This window comes from Macrotis lagotis, chromosome 4, assembly GCF_037893015.1.
Source record: "Macrotis lagotis isolate mMagLag1 chromosome 4, bilby.v1.9.chrom.fasta, whole genome shotgun sequence".
NCBI classification, from domain to species: domain Eukaryota; kingdom Metazoa; phylum Chordata; class Mammalia; order Peramelemorphia; family Peramelidae; genus Macrotis; species Macrotis lagotis.
The window spans coordinates 142,144,502-142,157,408 of record NC_133661.1 but is presented as its reverse complement, the minus strand read 5'-3'; the positions used below and the strand labels follow the sequence as shown (position 1 = coordinate 142,157,408).

The 12,907-nt window shown below is 36.8% G+C and overlaps 1 protein-coding gene across 3 annotated transcripts in view; it reads right to left on the bottom strand.

Annotated features, from left to right (window-relative positions):
- LRRK1 (leucine rich repeat kinase 1) overlaps window positions 1-12,907 on the bottom strand; it is a 175,799-nt gene that overhangs the window by 70,610 nt on the left and 92,282 nt on the right. For all 3 annotated transcript variants that reach the window (XM_074234232.1, XM_074234233.1, XM_074234234.1), the window contains exons 7-10: window positions 5,809-6,035; window positions 2,976-3,103; window positions 1,446-1,609; window positions 224-361 (exon numbers count right to left, since the gene is read on the bottom strand). In XM_074234232.1, the coding sequence (XP_074090333.1) occupies window positions 224-361; window positions 1,446-1,609; window positions 2,976-3,103; window positions 5,809-6,035 (657 nt within the window). The remainder of the gene's footprint in view (window positions 1-223; window positions 362-1,445; window positions 1,610-2,975; window positions 3,104-5,808; window positions 6,036-12,907) is intronic.

Sequence of the window (12,907 nt, the reverse complement as noted above, 5' to 3'; positions counted from 1 at the left end):
TCTGGTGCATCTCCTATGACTGTAAAAATTTTCTAGCCACATATCTTCCAGCTAGGAAAAAAAAATAATAAAACTCCTACTCCTAAAATTAGTTGACACAGCCATAGACATGAAAAAGTAAAAATCTATCAGGAGCCATTCTTTGCAATTAGGTGATATAATGCTTCAATTCTGAGTATGTTGTAAAAATTGGAGATTAGAAACAAAGAGCTTTTAGACTTACTTCAAGTTGGAAGAGTCCCACAGGAACATCTTTGAGTGCATTTTCTGAAAAATCTACTTCTTTAAGGTGATTTTTCCAAAAAACAGCAATTTTGTCTGGCAGATACTCTAGTAAATTTTTGGCAGCTTTACAACATTTCTAAACATTCAGGGAGAGACAGACAGAGAGATAGTAACTAGTTCTCTGAGACAGAATACAATTGTACAAGGTAGTTAGTTTCAGTGTTAGAATTTTCATTTTTCATAATTATACTTAAAAATGAACTTACTTCATAAGTATGAACCAGAGTTTAGTTAAGAGGGTAGAAACTTATTCTCCCTATTAAATGTTCATGACATACTGAAGCCTTCCCTCCTTGTTGAGTGTTCACTGTATACAGAAGGCTTCACTACCTTGTATCTGAATTCCCCACTTCCTTTAAGACTCAGCTCAGGAACCACCTTCTACAAGAGGTGGGGAACCAAGGAATGTACAGCCCACAAAATCATTTGGACTGATCACAAGAAGAACTCAAAATTCAGTAAATCCAGGAGCTTTTTAGGTGTGAATTAATTATTTGACCAAATATAGCAAGCTAACTTAAATTTTTTATTTATTTATTTAAGGCAATGGGGTTAAGTGACTTGCCCAAGGTCACACAGCTAAGTAATTATTAAGAGTCTGAGGTAGGATTTGAATTCAAGTTCTCCTGACTCCAGGGCTGACTGTGCCACCTAGCTGCCCCCAAAGCTAATTTTTAAGTTGATACCTAAAATGTAGTCCCCAAATGATGTTATAAATATCCAAATGGCCCTTGGCAGAAAAAAAGGTTTCCGTCCCCTGTTCTACATGAATGTTTTTCAATCTTCCAAGTGTTAAGTGTTTTTCCCCAATTGCTTTGTATTTATTCTATATATAATAAATGATAGAAATTAAGTTTCTTGAGCGCAGGGATTCTTTCTCTTCTTCCTTCCTTTCTCTTCCTTCTCTTCTTTCTCTTCGCTTTTCTTTTTGTTTGCTTTTTTGTCTTGGAATCCCTAGCACTCAGTATAAGGCCCGGCATATAATAGGCATTTAATAAATGTATGTTGATTAATTTCTCTCTAGACCTTTGTTTCTATATCACTTTCTACTTCCATATTCCCAACCCTAAGAAATCTTAAATATTTCTCTTAGATGTAAACTAATTTCTTAAGTAGAAATTATCATAAATATTTATTTTAATTTCAGATTCTATACTTACCAAGGGGCAGGCCCAAGGATCAGGAAAAATTTTCAGTTTATTTCTGGAGACATTCAGGAAATTTAGTGATTTGAATGAGTGAAGGAATATCGTAGGTAGTTCTGTCAACATATTGTCAGAAAGTTCAAGTTCTTGTAGTTTCCTTAATCCAATCCAATTAGTTGCTAAAAGGAAAAAAAATAAAAGGAAACCTGACTTGGGCTCTTTTCTCCCTCTCTAATATCTAGCTTGATCTCATTAGTTCTCATGGATTCAACTATCATCTTTATGTAAATGATTTCCAGATCTTTATATCCAACCCTATTCTTTTCCTTGAGCTCCAGTCCTGGATCACCAACTACCTTTTGTATATTGAATTGGATGTCCCAGGGGTATCTCAAATTCATATATTCCAAATAGAACTTACTATATTTCCCCACAAATCATTCCCTTCTCCCAACTTTCCTAATACTGTCGAAGCCACCACCATACTTTCAGGCTAACAAACTCAGTATCATTCTTTTTTTTTTTTTAATCTAAGGCAATGGGATTAAGTGACTTGCCAAGGTCACACAGCTAGGTAATTATTAAGAGTCTGAGGCCATATTTAAACTCAGGTCCTCCTGACTACAGGGCTGGTGCTCTATTCACTGCACCACCTGGGTGCCCCAGAGTAGCATTCTTTACTCTGAAACCCTACATAATGAATTTGTCATCTACTATTCTTATTTTTGCTCTCTCCCTCTCCCTCTCCCTCTCCCTCTCCCTCTCCCTCTCCCTCTCCCTCTCCCTCTCCCTCTCCCTCTCCCCTTCTCTCCATTCACACAAGCACCAACCACACTGGAGCAGACCTTCAACATCTTCCTAATTGCAACCACCTTTTAACTAACTGGTCTCCCTGCCCCAAGTCTCTCCCCACTCTAATCCATCATTTACTCAGCTACCAAAGTACCAAGCTTCCTAAAGCACAGTCCTGACCATGTTATCTTCCTACTCAACAAATTCCGATGGTTCCCTACCATATTACTTTATCTCTATATGTCTACACTCCATCTACACTGGCTTTCTTGCTATTCTCCAAACACCTTTTCTGACTATGACTTCTCACTGATTGTCTTCCATGCTTACTTCCTTGGCCACCTTTAAGAATCAGTTCAGGGGTGGTTAGGTGGTGCGATGAATAGAGCATGGGCCTTAGAGTCAGGAGTACCTGGGTTCAAATCTGACCTCAGACACTTAATAATTACTTAGCCACTTAACTCCATTGCCTTGAAAAATCTTAAAAAAAAATCAGCTCAAATTCTACCTTCTGCAGAAGCCTTTCCAGATTTTCTTTTCCACTCACTATATTTTTATCTTGTGTGTTCACCTTGTTTACTTGATGTCTCTCCCATTAGAATGTGAGCTCTTTGAGGTCAGGGACTAGTCTTGCCTTTATTTATATCACCAGAGCATAACAAGTGCTTGTTGACTGATTAACCTCGCTATTTGATGCAAACTCTTTTTCAGAAGGAAAACAAAATTCCATCAGATTACCAAAGATTGACATACCATTTTCTTCTTCAAATAATTTTTCTAAGTAATTTTTTGTAACCACCAGCTTCTGAAGTTTTGAGAGATGTAAAAATCCAGGAGGAAGATGTGACAACTTGTTGTTGGATATATCAATTTCAAGTAACCTGTAATTAAGAAAAGAGAAGTAAAATCACTGGGGCAGCTTCTATCATTGCTCTGAAAAATGATGATATAATTATCCTGCTTATACAAGAGAGACCATTGAGGCAGAGCATAGAATATTATACTTGGAGAGAGAGAGAAACCTGGTTTCAGATCCTGTCTCAGACACTAGTTCAGTTAACTTCAGCAAGTCAATTAATTCACTTGAGTCTCAATTACCTATCTGTAAAAGGTGTATGATAGCTAACAAGATTACTGTGAAGTTTAAATAAGCTAATATATTTGAGCATTTTTAAGCTCCATTGTGCTATATTTATATATCAGCTATTAAGATTTTAATAAGATTTTTCTCCCTAACACAACTAAAGAAAAAAATTCTGCTGTGGCCTATTCAAAGGACAGAAGTCAAAATATCATAAATAAATCTGAATAGATAAAATTGTCATTATGCCTCATGGAGAATGAAAAATATATTCAAATACTAAAAAGATTAAAATAGACAACCATATCATTTAACTTCTCAGAGCAAGCTGGATGGTGCAATGGATGGAGTGTTGGACCTAAGTTCAAATATAGCTTCAGACATGTCAGAGATGTGTGACCCTGGGCAAGTCAACCGCTGTCTGCCTCAGTTTCCTCAAATGTAAAATGGGAATAAAAATAACCTCTACCTCTAGGGTTGTTTTGAGTAATTGTAAAGAGCATATCACATAGTAGGTACTTAATCAGTATGTATATTTTTTCTTTCCTTGCTTCCTTTTACTTCAAATATGCAATTTTCTTTGTATGAGTTCAAATACAGGCCACAGTCCTGCTTTTAAGAAAAAATTTACACACAGTTAGTGTTTTAAAAAATATTGGCCCAATGATGGGGATGGGGGGAACCTACAATTTTTACCTAAATCCAGGAAAATGGAGAAATTTAGAATGGTCAGCCAGCTTGGCTTACTAGAAAGAGCTCTACATTTGAAGCCTGAGGACATGGATCTAAACTATTATTGTGATATTTACTATTAACATAATAATGGACAAATCATATCCCTTCTCAGGGCTTTGACAAATGAAGGAATACCTTTATATTTTTCAAGATTACCTTTGGCACTAAACTCTGATTCAAAGCATAAAATTTCCCATCTCTTTTCTTCTTTTTCCCTGCCCCTCTTTCCTCTTCCAAGCTTGGGCTAAGATAAAGGTGCTTTATGAATTCCTTCTGAGGAGTCTTCCTTTTCCTCCCATATCCCAATTAAAAGTTTATCATTATGACCCCCCCCCCAATCTATTATTGATTCAGAGAACATTTGGATTCCAGATCTTGGAGAGATGTTTTCCTTCACAGAAAGAATAGAGAGGGATTTTTCTTACTTGCTCTTCTCTAGTCTTTACTCTAGACTCTATTAAGTGAGGGCAGCCCTCACTTGGTTGCCAAATTTAGAAACTCTAATGTTCTTAGGGGGATAATTTATATAATAACAGAAGACAAAACAACTATGAAAGATTTAAGCACTCTAAACAACACAATGACCAATCATAAAAAGCAGAAGTCTCCTGATGCTAGAAAGGACTTTTAATGAAGATTGAAGCATATTATTTTTTGGATATGACCGAAGAAGGAATTTGTTTTGCTTGACTATACAGGTGGGGGGAGGGAGGAAAAGACAGATTTGAAAATAAAATAAAATTTAATTTAAAGATTAAAAAGAATCTCTGTTGTTTCATGTGTTTTTACTCTTACATTCTTTCCCATTGTATGAACTCTAGTTCACTCATAGCAGTCCACTCCTGTCTCAGGGATAATTAGGGAAGAAAGAAAAATTGATGAGCTTTATAGTCAGATCCCTGGGTCAGTCAACTGGAGGATGTAAGCTTCAGGGATCTATGATGGTAGATCCATGTCAGGGGGATCCAACCTGGGAAAAACTGTTGTTGCTTTTGTTGTGGCTAGGAAGGTATTAACTGAGTCTGTAGTCTGAAGAATGGATTTTGATTAATACAGCTAGGCTAACCATGGCTTTGCCCCAGGGCACAAAATAAAAATAATTAGTTAAAACAGGAAACTAACAGATAATTGGACTGAGGTGAACTCTGCTCCCATGTTGATGTCCCCAGCAATCACTTTGCTCTGGCGTCCTGGATTCCCCCAGCTCAACTAGGGACGCCCTTCATATCACTAGACCCAGGTGTGGTTTGTGGTATTGCCTCCTGTCACAAAAATTTCTGGTTACAACTCTGTATGTGAGCCACACTTGGGAGAAAAGTACAGCTTATATTCAACCGAAAGCATATTTGTTCAGGCATGTCACATTAACATGTCAGCCAAGATCGCCCACAGACTATTTTGGGTGACATTTGGTGCTGATCCAGCTGGTCAATGAGTTGGTTAAAAAATCAAAATGTAGGCCCTTCTGATGAGGGATCATTAATATTTTTCTGTCCTAAGGATAACACCACAATATTATGGGCCTCATCAGAGATAGCAATACATTTTAAGGGAATGAAGCAAGGATAGAGTATCAGGGAAGAGGGTCTCTCCTGCTGGAAATTGATTTATAAGAGGGCAGGAGCTTCCTGTTCAAATTTCCAAGGGGAAATTATATTTGAAAACCTAAAATAAAATGAAGGAAAATTGGCAAGAAGAGAAATGCAGCTCTCTCCGTGGAGAATGAACTATTCCTTTCACACTCTTCCATGATTTGGGACTACAGCCCACCTGGTACAGATGATTTCATCAGAGGATTGTACACTGGGCAGCTCTACCAGCTGGTTGTCAGAGAGATTCAATTTTCGGAGGTTTATCAGTCCCCAGGGAATGACGGATGGGAGGGAAGTCAAACAGTTGGCAGAAAGGTCCAACTCTGTGATCTGACATGAAATATCGATTAGCCAGTCTAGATCCACCCACGGTAACTTCAGATGGGACCATTTTACTTGGAGGGCCTAATTTTTGGAGGAAAAGAAAAGAAAAAAAAAGGAAAAACACACATTAAAATACATTCAATCAACAAGGATTCCCTATATAGTATGGCATAAATGCATTTTGTTTGTTTTGTTTTTTAAAGGTAAATTCCTGTGTTTGTCCATGCTGTTTTGTGATGAATATAATGCCACAAAAGAAAGAGCACTGATCCTGAAATCATCACATATCCTGGGTTCAAATTCTGGCTTTAACTCTTAAATTTTACTTTTTTCCCCCTATTTAACTTTAGACAAGTCAGCTCACAAATCTGGTTGAAATGGCCAATTTTCTCAAAAATAAAATGAGGAAATTGGACTACATTATCTTTAAGGTCCCTTCCAGCAATGAATCTATGTTTGAATGGCCTTATCTATTGGTGGAAGGAGATGGTTATGGAATTATCAGACCCATTAAGTTTCTTCTTCCCTGGGCTAGAAATGTTGGCAGTTTGCTTGTGGTAATGAAAAGGATATGGTAAACTGCAGGAACACATAATTTGAGTATTTTTCTTATGTTTTGATTCCCAAAAAACTTGAAGCCCAATTAGGTTTCTGAGGAAGGAAATCTGGTTTTGGGGTCTGTTTCTCCAAAGTCACTGGAAATCCATATCGGAAAAAAAAATTAGAAAAGCAGGAATATAAACAAAAATTAGTGCTTTGTAAATGGAAAAATGTTAACAACCCAATGAAGTTTGCATGGAAAGATATCAAAAAAATGGTTTGGAAACTATTAGCCAAATATTTTTTGCCTTCAAAGTTGGCATTAATTGAGAGAATTTCCTTCTTTGGACACTAGATGGTGGCATATTACTTATTTTTATTTAAACATTCATTCCTTCTAGAGAAAAGTTTCTTAAGATTCTTATATTCATAGGATTCAGTGGGGGGGGGGGAGAGAGAAAGAGAGAGAGAGAGAGAGAGAGAGAGAGAGGAGCTGGAAATGACAAAACGTACTGAGTCAAAATAGTATAGAATTTTAGATCTGGGAGGGATTTGAAGATCACATAATTCAACCCCATGATTTTAAAGCTAAAAGTCCTGAGGTCCTTGGCTAGTCAATGACAGTAAGAGAACCAAGATTCCAGGTCTAACTTCTTTTATTCCACTAGCACTCAATAGGGGCTAGATGCTTGGATAAAGATGCTACTTAAGTGTAATACAGAAAAAAATAGTTATTTCATATGATTTTGAACATATAATTCCAAGGAACTTGTTATTCCTAGGGAATTTTTGATTCTCTGTTCTTTTCAGGATAGATTGCAGTCTCAGTGCCAGAAAATGAGAGGTAATGACAAAAAAAACACCCAAAGATAATTAGATGATTTTTACCACTAAGGTCTCATGACCTTCTGCCTTTAGGGAGTTACATTTTGTATTATGTAAATGAATGATTCCCATGACAAATCAAATGAAATCAAATATATAATTTGCTGCCTACCTCACAATGTTGTGGTTAGGAAAACTTTTTAAAAAAGCTTTATATAAATATATATAGTCATCACTCTTTCAAGTCCTATGAATGAGGGTCTATAAAAAATACCCCTATTACAAAAGAAGTCTAAACACTGCAAAACAAAAAGATTAAGTGAACCCAATGAATCCAGTTCTCAGTGCAGGTCAATGCAACCAAGTTCAAATCCAGAAATGGATGTTTCTATATAGCTAACACTTGCAGCATGATTTAGTTGCCTGAGAGTAAATACATTTAGGTTATATTTTTGGCTCTGTCACCAAATTAACTATGTGATCTTGGTTCTTTATATCTAGGGCTCTCAGTTTCCCTATCTCTAAAATTAAGAGATTAAATTAAATGATTTCTATGGTACCTTCCCATCTCTAAATTCTACTACTCTAGGATATTATCCTCTATGGAAAGACATAACTCAGTCAAATCTCATGAGTACTTCCACCATTAGAAAAAGTTTTCTTCAGCTGATACCTTTATTCTTTTTTAAGCAAACATACTTCTGGTTTCTTCCATCTAGAAAGCAGCTCTCCATACAGAAAGCAGCTCTCATAACTAGAGTGAAGAAACTGAGAAAAGCAGGAATAACTTAGAGTTGTCTGATGTAGGGCTCTAAACTTTCCTTTAATTTTTAAAGTGACCTCCTTCCCATTTTTGTTCCTTCTTTGCCAAATTAATAGGAAGAACAGTATCACCAACCTTTTTCTTCTTTTCTTGCCACTCTACTAAAATCATTCTTTCCTAAGTCACTAATGAGGTCTTTATCCCCCAAATTCAACCCCAGTTCTTTTTGATGACTATTTCTCATCACAATATTCCATATCTTATCTCTTGGTATTTGTGTCAGCTGTCAGTCTCCCTGATCATGTTCATCTCTTGGAATCCCTGCTTCTATCAAGACTCAGTGTCACTTGCAAGAAACCTTTTCTGGACTCCTTTCCTAGGGATACTTGGTATCACTTTTCTACATACTTCCATAGGTGCACATTGCCTCCCCTTTTAGAGTATAAGCTTCTTGAGAGCAGGGACTTTATAAATATATCCTGGTACAGGGCAGACATTTAAAATATGTTTGTTGCTTGATTTCATTAGTCATTCTCCTTGATTGCCCTGCAGTATCTGTCAACTTTGTCCTTTTGCATCTCTCTTTTCTTCAATTCTGTGTCACTATGTTCTCCTGCTTCTCTTCCTGTTTCTAGTTAGGAAAGAAGTAGTGTTCTTTCTTTGACAACTTTTCTGGATCTCCTCCTCCCAAGGCTCTGTCATAAACCCTTTTCTCTATTTTCTCTCTTAATTCTTTTGGCTAACTGATCTATTCCCATGAATATCAAAATCTTTTATCTTCAGTCCTAATCTCTTCTCCTTAAGTTTGGTCAGTGGTTTCCAATGCTATTCTTTATCTCCACCATCACTTCAAAATTCAAGACCCTCAGGCGGCTAGGTGGTACAGTGGATAGAGCACTGGCCCTTGGAGTCAGGAGTACCTGGGTTCGAATCCGACCTCAGACACATAATAACTACCTAGCTGTGTGACCTTGGGCAAGCCACTTAACCCCATTGCCTTGCCAAAAAAAAAAACAAAAAAAAAAACCCCACCTCAAGACCCTCTAAAATGGAACTCATCTCTCTTCCATAACCTACCTCTCCTAAACTTTCTATTTCTACTGACATCACAATTTTCTGAAATTCCCTGTATCAATCCTTCTGAATTAATTTTAAAAAATGTTTATCCCTTTTCCTTACCCCAACAGTTGAATCCTGTTGCTTCAGGCCAACAATTATTAAGACTAGCTGATTCTACTTTTTTTTTTTTAGGTTTTTGCAAGGCAAATGGGGTTAAGTGGCTTGCCCAAGGTCACACAGCTAGGTAGTTATTAAGTGTCTGAGGTCGGATTCCAACTCAGGTACTCCTGACTCCAGGGCCAGTGCTCTATCCACTGCACCACCTAGCCACCCCCTGATTCTACCTTAGAAACAGCTCTAGCATTAATTCCTTTTCATTTTTTACTGTTATCATCTTAGTTGAGGTACTCATTAACCTTTTTTCTAAAGGTTTTTAAATTTTTTAAATCATTTTGAAATTAAATACATATGGACAGAAAATGGTCATAGCACAATATAAAAAAGCAACTAAGTAATGAATTTACATCTCAGTTTACTTTTTCAAAAAACTATACAAGTCTTATGCATCATTTTCAAAGCTATTCTTCTTTCTATGCTTCCTTCTAGATTTTCTTTCATTCTGTGCTATGTACTTTTTATTTATTCTCCTCCCTTTCCACCCTTCCTGATAGCTACTTCTTTCATAATTCCCTTTGTAGTAGATTGAATATTTATAATGTTCAGAATGAGTTAGCTCCTCAAAGTCATCATTAAAACAATATTGCTGCTACTGCATACAATGTTCTCATGGTTCTGCTTACTTACAATATCTTCTAAATTCTTCTCTCTGTCTTCAGATTCTTCAGTCTCCCAGCCAGGCTTTACACTGCTGGCAAAATAATCTTCCTCATGCACATCTTTGTTCTGATCACATCACTACCTTGCTTAAAATCTTCAGTGCCTCTCCACTCCAAATTACAAACTCCTTAGCTTGGCGCTCAAGACTCTCTAAAATATGGGACCTGATGTTCCATTCTTACTTAAGCATATACTAATCCCTTTTTCTGGTAATGAGGCAGCAAGGTGTTGCAATGGATAAGGCACTTGGTCTACAGTCAGGAAGACCTAAATTCAAAGCCTACCTCAGGCACTAGCTAGATGATCCTGGGCAAGTCACATAGCCTCTCTCAGTTTCAGTTTTCTCAACAACAGGGTTGCTGTGAGCATCTAAAGGGATATTTTTAAGCACAGTGACTATCATAAATTAGGCACTTAGGAATGCTTGTTCTCTCCTCTTCAAAGACATTACCGTCTAGTACAGGAGAAAACCCAAACCCAAATATCTATTATGTAAGGTGGAAGATATAAAGATGAGGATTTTAGACTGAGCTCAGCCACTATTTGTGGCTCCCTGGGCTGCTAACTTAATTTCTTTAGACCTGAGACACTGGTACTGTTCACCTGTAAGGTCAAGCAATAAACATTCATTAAGCACCTGCTGTCTAAAAGGCATTCTGCTAGTAGTTGAGGATACAGATGGAGTAAATGAACAAGCCTATACCCTCTTCTGCCTAGGAAGCCTGGTCAGATATGCCGGATGTATATAAGAAGAATAAACATACCAGAGCTGAATGCAAGGTGGGGAGAGAGGGCAGTGAAAGGAATCAAGTGCTGGAGCTGGGTCTTGGAGGAAGAGAAGGATTACATGAGGCTGGGGGCAGAAGGTATAGGGGAAGACCAGGGGAAAGGCAGAGCATCCTTTGTGGGAGGAATAGTTAAGAAGGTCAGTTCTGCCAGTCATAGACCACAAAGCTAGAAATACAGATTTGGGCCAGGTTAGTAAGGACTTTGAAAACTAAACAGAAGAGTTTCTATTTTTAATCTTAGAGAAAATAGAGAGCCCTTCAAGATTACTGAGTAGGAGAATGGCCTAAGGAAAAATCACATTAGCTGATATGGGAAGGAAAGACAGAAGAAAAGAGCGTCTTGAGGCAGGGAGACCATGAGAGATGTATGATAAGGGCCTAAACCAAAGGGAGGCTTAGACAAGGGGATAGATGAAGAAAGGAATGGCAAGGCTTGTCCAACAACTGAAAACACAGGGTAAGGGAGAGTGAGGATACAAGAATAACACTGAGATGATTAACCTGGAAGACTGAAGAGAGTGGTTCCTTTTGGATATATGATGTAATAATGGGTTATGTCTAAAATATTCTCCCCACATACAGGGTCTACTCAACATGATACTTTATCCATAGTATACATCCAAAGAATAGTTGTTTGTTCACACATTTTTCAATTGTTTTTGTGGACATATGATGTTGTATTAATTTATTCTGAATTTATTTCTTATTTCAACTACATGCAAAAATAGTTTTCAATATTCACTTTTTTGTAAGATTTTTGAATTCCGCATTTTTCTCCTTCCCTCTCTTCTCCTTTTGACAACAAGTAATCTAATATAGGTTTTATATGTATAACTATGTTAAAAATATTTCCACATTAGTTGATGCTATATTAACTTAAATCCAATTCATGTACTACATGACTCAATGGCTAATGTAATCAATCAGTTCTAGAGAGGGATAGTGATAAGTACTGGTGTGATTTCACTGGTCTCAAGAATTTCCAAGAAACTTCCTCTTCTAATTTAGTTAGGCAACCATTCTGTAATACAATACATAATTTTAGTCACCTTTTAAAAAATGAATGACTATTTGCAACCCCCTTCTCTAGGCATAAGGAAGAAGAAAAAAATGGTGAAGGAAGGTCTTAAAATTAAGCTCCTTCCTGATCATTTACCTACGCTCTCTTGATACTTAAATTGTAAGGGCAATTATTTTATTTACAGAATTAACTAATAACAACAATAAGAACCAAATAAAGCTTTTAAAATATGCAAAAACTTTACAGATATGTATATATATGTATATATACATATAAAATGATAGAAGTCTTTATAAGTTAATTTGATATCCACAATTACAGAAATAGTTTCAAAATGAAGTTATCTCTGGTTGGAAACTTGTGAAGATTGTATTTAGGGCTGAATCTTCTATAAAAACTTTCATAAAAAATGTTTTTCCTTTGTCATATTCAAAGATTATAGGCTGCCCAAATGTTTACTCAGAGACAGAAGAAAAAAAAACCATGCAATTAAAAAAGCCTCACATCTAGTATTGTTGAAGTCTAATTCTATCACAGTAAACCTTAAAGCTCTCATTTTTGCCTGTGTTTAGTCCAGGATGACTTATGATAAACAAGATTCCTAGGGAAGAAAGCCAACAATGGCATGATTAAATTCATGAACATCTCACAGCAAAATCAAAAACAGAATGTCACTGGAACCTCACTAATATATTGTAAAGGGACACCAAATTTCAGTGCAAACACAAGCACAGTGAATGTGTCTCTGAAGAAAGAATGTCAAAAAAAATTCTAAGTTGAGAATTGTATTCCCTCAATAGCTATTTTCAGAACAAACTGAAGGAAGTAGTAATTAAATGATCCATGGTTTCTTTAGCATGGATATTTCCTAACAAGTCTGCAAATTTTCAGTGTCTTAGTAGATGGTCTTTGAGAGCCACCATACCCATAAAATCATCCCCCCCTTCCCTCCAGCCCTTGTGGGCAGCCTCTCCAATCTGGCTAGGCTGGTCCTTAGATGACAGACAAAAGACCCATATTCAAAATAGAACTAAGCTCAAAGCTCTTCTACTCTGTTAGGGCTTTCCAGAGTTTGCACTTTGCTGGCATAGCCTGTAAAAGATAAGGGTTTCTTCTACAC